General features: G+C 43.2%; 1 protein-coding gene across 1 annotated transcript; it reads right to left on the bottom strand.

Annotated features, from left to right (window-relative positions):
* Nucleotides 1-535: 535 nt before the first annotated feature.
* LOC131220442 (cytochrome P450 93A3-like) lies at nt 536-6,380 on the bottom strand. Its single transcript, XM_058215357.1, has 2 exons — nt 5,410-6,380; nt 536-1,508 (listed from the first exon to the last, which is right to left on the bottom strand). The coding sequence occupies exons 1-2, from the start codon at nt 6,316-6,318 to the stop codon at nt 864-866; spliced, it is 1,554 nt and encodes a 517-aa protein (XP_058071340.1). The 5' UTR covers nt 6,319-6,380; the 3' UTR covers nt 536-863.
* Nucleotides 6,381-6,974: the final 594 nt, after the last annotated feature.

Genomic DNA, 6,974 nt, shown 5'->3' on the forward strand with positions numbered 1-6,974 from the left:
TCTTCGGAGTCATGGATGGGATGGTTTACTATTGCCTAGCAAAAGTCGTTCTTCATAATGATAAGCAACCCCAACAAGTAGTTGGATCAAATTGTTGATTAGACCCATTCTTGTGTAAACAATCTTGGCTATCAATATTAAGGCCATTGATGAAATGGTTAATATTTGTTAGATTACCGTGATGCGTGCATGGTAGCACATGAAATGGGCATTGGACGTAACAAACAGTTAGTTCAATAGATTCGACTAAGTGTCCCAATGCATGCAACTAGGAGCATTATAACTTATTTAGAAAATTCCTGAACCGAAAGATCTCCAAGAAGGAGATTTTTCACAATTAGCTTGGCTTAGATTGGACCCATCCTGATACACAGCTCTCCCACATTGTGTGATTCTAACTTTAGAGCAGTGGAATCCAACATGTAGAGAGTGTAGGACCCATCAAAATTAGGATTAGGCTTAATCCCAAATTATCTAGAATCCTGTTCAAATAAGCCGTACTTGCACTAAGCAGAACATTTATTTCACGCTTGCAATAATCCTTCCCATCGCAGATTCCAATTATAAGAACAATATTTAAAAAAGCTGATTAAAAGTATTGTGCGGATGGAAGACACGTGCAACATGCACGCGCCAACATTAGGTACAAGGATACTAATTGCTAAGCCCACAAGCACGTGCCAAAATGGCATGCTCGCCACAATCATTGCTACGATGTGTGGATCTTCTTATTTTTAAACAGGAATATGTAAGACAATGTGGCCAACCTGATGGAAAGCGTGGATCTCATACATGTGTCCCTTGCTGGCATGTGTGGTAGTTCCACACGCATGTGGGCATTACAAATTCGAGTGTTTCAGAAATCAGTTGAAAGGAACGAGATTTGCACGTGCAATGGGGACACACATCAAGGGATGTGCCCTAGTAAGTGACAATCCTGGGCCCTCCATCATATTAACAGTTTTAGTCTCTCCGTCAATCACAACTGTCCAGTCAAAGCATTGGATCATGGAAGCGAGCATCGTTTGTACAACCTCAAGTGCTAGAGATGTGCCTGGGCAGCCTCTCTGTCCACTCCCAAACGGCAAGAAATGGAAATGCTGCCCCCTAACGTCCACGTGGTGATTCGGGTTGCTTTCATTGGACGGCATGAATCTCTCGGGACGGAATTCAAGTGGGTTAACCCAATAGTTGGGGTCCCTTCCAATGGCCCACGCATTGATGAACACTTGAGTGTTAGCTAGTACATCATAGCCTCCGATTTTGCAATCTCTAGTGGATTCTCTAAGAATCACTGGGATCGCCGGGTGCAATCTGACTGTTTCTTTGACAATTGCCTGGAGGTAAGGAAGGTTTTGGACGTCGGATTCTTCGACCAATCTATTTTTCCTGACAACTGAATCGATCTCTACCCTTGCTTTTTTGAATATGTCAGGATGATTGATGAGCTCCGCCAAGGCCCATTCCATTGTGATTGCAGTCGTATCAGCTCCCCCCACAATGATATCCTGTAGAAGATTCCAAAGAATAGTATAATACTCATCCGACCGAAAATGAGCAGGATCGAAGACTCAAGTAAACCACGCAGGAGGGAAAGTTGGAGAAAGAAATGCCTACCTTGAAACGTTTCAGGCTCATATGCCATCCAAACTATTTATAAGTTCATTCTCAATGAGATGAATTGAAAACACAAAAATTTAAGCCTGATACAAAACTTTTGTCGCCATGCAAAAATTTCAACTCTGGTCATTGAATCCCCAATCGCCGTTGTTTCCTCTTGTGTGGCCCACTTGAGTCTTCGATTTGATTCATTTTTTTTTTTTGTCATAAGTCTTAAAATGAGTTCTGAAAATGGATGGATTTGGTAGATTTCTCACAAACAGCACAGTGAGCCCTACCTAGCTTTCCAGCGCAGAACTTTCTACGAAAGTGTTTGCAGGAGATCTGCCTCCCCATCCAACTTATGGATTATGTTACGCAGGCATGAAAAAAGGATCACACAAATATCAGCTTAATCCAAAACCTTCATGTCCTAAGAAGTTTTTAATGGTGAGTGTTCAATCACCACTGTTTTTCAATGTGTATTCCACATGAGATATATATATCTACCTCACTTTTCAACTTGTTATGGGTAAAAATGGACAGACTAGACAACTGGATGAGGGAGAACAAAGAACATTCAAAAGAATGTAGCTCGGTCTTGACTGTTGAGCATAGCCTTTGTAAACAACTCAAGTATTTATCACAAGTAGTGACCTCGGCCTTGGCTGATGTCTCACTGTTGTGACCGAAGAATGACCACGCGAACAACGAACGACCATGAGTGTTGACCCGACCTGCCTCGAAGTAGAGTATTGACCACGATCGACAGTATAACTTTGTCTATAAGACATCAACCCAGTTGACCTATAGGTCGTCCTGGGTCATCTGCTGTGATCTCCTCGGACTCCGACCACTCGGAGATCTTATCGAGAGGATCTCTCCAAGATTCTCGACGAGGATCTCCAGAAGACAACTACGACACATTCGGAAGATGACTCATTCTGGAATACGCGTTTATCATATAAAGGTATTGCCGTATATGTTACCGGCATCAAAATGCTATAAATAATAGCCTTATCGATGATGAAAGGTATGCACAAAAACCCTAGTTCTACTAGACTTAAAGTGCCTGTTGTAACTTTGGCATCAAAGGGTACCCTACCATAGTCAGGTTCCCATTGTTATTTGGTTTGGTAGGTACTCGACAGTCCAACAAGGGCATTCAAATCTCAGTGTCAATAGGGCTCATTCCTTAAAATGAGCTGATAAATGGGTTAACAATGTGAATAAAATACATACATCATAGTAAGGCTCATGTAGCTTTTTCACTAACCACAGCCTTGTTTGCTACCTACGCATTCCGAGTCCGTCGTCACAGATGTGATGTATGAGTCCGATGTCATCTAATAAATAAGGTAGATGCAAATCACTTGGTGACTTCAATAGCGAGTCGCATTCACATTGTCTTGAGAAATTGACCACTATAAATGCCACCTTTTACCCAGTGTCTTTTTAACATGCTCCCAAGCTTTACTTTCCCAAAGTAAACTATTCTGTATTGACACACTATTTACAAATGAAAATACCCTTGCATTCACAACCTATAGCTACGAATTATATCAGTAGCTATAGCTATTTAGCCACCGTGAATGCAAAGATATTTTGGCCTGCAAATAGTGTGTCCGTACAGAATGGTTTAATTTGAGAAAGTAAAGATTGGAAGCGCGTTGAAAAGACGCCGAGTAAAAGGTGGCATTTCAAGTGGTTAATTTCTCCACGGCCGTTTGACAGCTCATTTTTTGCATGATCCCAATTGATAAGGTAGATGCAAATCTGGATCACACGGCCAATAGATCCCAATAGATAAGGTAGATGCAAATCTGGATCACACAACGAATAGATAAGGTAGGTGCAAATCTGGATCACACAAGGGAAATAGTGGTGATTGAATATCCACAGTTAAAAACTTCCTTGGGACCGCTAGAATGATTATTTGTCATCCAACCATGATAAGTTCACAAAGAATTGGACAAGGGACCATCCAAATATCAGCTTGATCGAAAACTTCTGTGGTTCATGAGAAGTTTTTAATGGTCATTCACCACTGTTTCCTGTGGTGTGGCCCAGCTGAGATTTGGATTTGTTTCAGTTTTTGGATCACGCTTAAAATGAGATATCACAACGGATGGTGTGGATGCATGGCACATGTGTCAAGGTAGACCTCACAGTTGGGCATCATCTGAACTCGGTGGATCCAGCGATGTACCGAAGCCGCGCCACAAGCTTACAGAAACGGATTGGCTACTCCCCCTGCCACCGGCCTCGTGGCTGGTGTTTGGTGCTATGTGGGACCCACCATGATGTATGTATTTCATCCATTCCGTTCATCCATTTTTATAGATCATTGCATGGCTTTATCCCAAAAATGAGAGGGATATAAACCTCAGTGGACCACACCACAAGAAAACAATAGTGATTGGATATCCACCATTTAAATACTCCTAAGGCCCACTGTACTGTTTATTTGACATCGAATATGTTGATTAGGTCATACAGACCTAGATGAACAGAAAAAACAAATATCAGCTTGATCCAAAACTTTTATGGGCCCTAAATTTTTTTTAATGATCGATGTTCATTCAACACTGTTTTCTTTAATGTGGTCCACTTGAGATTGTGATATACCTAATTTTTTAATCTCATATCATAAAATGATCTAGAAAATTAGATAGACGACATGGATGAAACACATACATCATGGTGGGGCCCACAGAGCACCGACCACCAGCCAATGGCTGGTGGCAGGGGGAGTAGCCAATCTTTTTGCCACCAGCCTCGTGGCTGGTGTTCGGTGCCATGTGGGCCCCACCATAACTTATATATTTCATTCATTCCGTTCATCCATTTTTACAAATCATTTTATGGCTTTATCTAAAAAATGAGAGGGATATAAACCTCAGTGGACCACACCACGGGAAACAATAATGATTGGATATCCACCATTTAAATGCTCCTAAGGCCCATTATACTGTTTATTTGACATCCAATATGTTGATTAGGTCATACAGGCCCATATGAACAGAAAAAACAAATATCAACTTGATCCAAAACTTTTATGGCCCCTAAAAAGTTTTTAATGGTCTGCATTCATTCAACATTGTTTTCTGTAATATGGTCCACTTGAGATTAGAATATACCTAATTTTTGGTCTCATACCATAAAATGATCTAGAAAAATAGATGGACGGCATGGATGAAACACATACATCATGGTGGGGCCCATAGACCACTGACCAGCCACCCAATTGGTGGCAGGGGATCGGCTACTCCCCCTGCCACCCGTGCCGTGGCGGGTGTTCGGTGCTTTGTGGCCCCATCATGATGTATGTATTTCATTCCTTGTGACTTTATCCCAAAAATGAGAGGGATATTAACCTCGGTGGACCACACCACATGAAAACAATAATGATTGGATATCTACCACTTAAATGCCCCTAAGGGCCATTGTACTGTTTATTTGACATCCAATATGTTAATTAGGTTATATAGACCCCGATGAACGGAAAAAACAAATATCAGCTTGATCCAAAACTTTTATGGCCCCTAAAAAGTTTTTAATGGTCGACATCATTTAACACTGTTTTCTGTAATGTGGTCTACTTGAGACTGGGATATACCTAATTTTTGGTCTCATATCATAAAATGTTCTAGAAAAATAGATGGATGGCATGGATGAAACACATACATCATGGTGGGGCCCACAGAGCACCGACCACTAGCCAATGGCCGGTGGCAGGGGGGAGTAGCCAATCCGTTTCCTAAGCTTACTAGCGCAAGCCGTACGAAAAGCCAAGGTGAATGGGCTTACAGTGATGAAAGCTTTGATGTTGTCCCTCGTCAGTTTCATCTCGGCGCTCTCATCTTCCGATATGTCGAGCAAAATATCGAGAATATCCTTCACACCATCGCCTCTCTCCATCTTCATCTTTCTCCCTTCTTCACGCTCTTTGATGATCCTCTCCATCATCGCATCGAATCTCCTGTGCACGTCCTTGTACCTCTTCTTCAGTCCCTGCAAATCCAAATTCCGACAAAACCCGATGTAATCCGATACGTTGAACGTGCCAACCAGCACCGTCACATCATGTACCAGCTTCCCCACTTCCTCTGCCTCCCCTTCCGTGTCCGAACATATCCGGCTTATCGTCATCCTCGATATTATGTTGTTCGTTATCGTTATGAGATCTTGGCCAACGTTGACTGCTTCTCCGCCGTTGGATTTCTTATGTATCAGTCGCAAGAATCGCCGGATCTCTTCGTGGCGGATGGGCTGGAGCTGATCGAGCGTGCGCCCGCCTAGAAGCTCGGACATGCAGATCTTCTTCATGAACTTCCAGTAGGGGCCGTATGGAGCGAAGGAGAAGTCAGAGGAGCCGTAGGTGAGGTAGCGGACGGCTGAGGATTGAGGTCGGGATGCGAAAGCGGCCTCGTGGGTTTTGAGGATTTCTCTCGCGGTGTCAGCGTTGGATGTGACGACAGCGGGGACTGAGCCGAGGCGGAGGTAGATCAACGGGCCGTAGCGCTTGGAGAGCTTGTGGAAGGCTTGTTGAGGGATGGGAGCGATGAGGTGGAGGTGTCCGATGATCGGGAGAGCTATTGGGCCCGGCGGAAAGTGGCGGGCCGTGGTTCGAAAATTGGAGAAGATGGTCCAGACAAGGACAGTGGAGATGAGCCAGATGAGGAAGAGGATGGCGTACGATTGGAGGTCGCTAGCCATGGTTTGGGTGGAGAATAGAGAGGATTGGGAATATAGAGCTGATCAGATGCAATTGTTCGTAGACTTTTTAAAGAGGATTGAAATGAGAGTGGAAATGAATGCCGGCCGAGTTGGGCGCGGATTGCGTACTGATCCCGCCCCTACGGACGTCGCTATGGGAAGCGGATTGGCTGGTGTACCACACACCAGCTTGACGTCACCAAGTTCTGTGGGTCCCATCATGAGGTATGTGTTATATCCAAACCGTCCATCCATTTGGCAAGCTCGTCATAAGGCTTGAATCGAAAAATAAGACAGATATAGAGATCATATGGACCACACTGCAAAAGGAAGTGGGGGATCCAACATCTACCATTGAAATCCTCTCGAGGTTACAGAAGTTTTGGATCATTATGATATTTGTTTTTCTTCTTCATTGAGGCCTTTGTAACCTTATGAACAGACTGGATGGAAAATAAATTTTATGGGAGCCCTACAAATGTTTTAACGGTGAGAATCATTATTGCCGCTGCTATTTGTGGTGTTGTTAGTTTGAGCTTTTGATATGATTCATTTTTTGGCTCATGATCTAAAATGATCTCGAAAAATGGATGAATGGTGTGGATCTACATTTTGGGGCCAAGTAACTTTGATCTCCTTTGAAATGTTCATACAAC

Source organism: Magnolia sinica, chromosome 1 (assembly GCF_029962835.1).
Source record: "Magnolia sinica isolate HGM2019 chromosome 1, MsV1, whole genome shotgun sequence".
NCBI classification, from domain to species: Eukaryota; Viridiplantae; Streptophyta; class Magnoliopsida; order Magnoliales; family Magnoliaceae; genus Magnolia; species Magnolia sinica.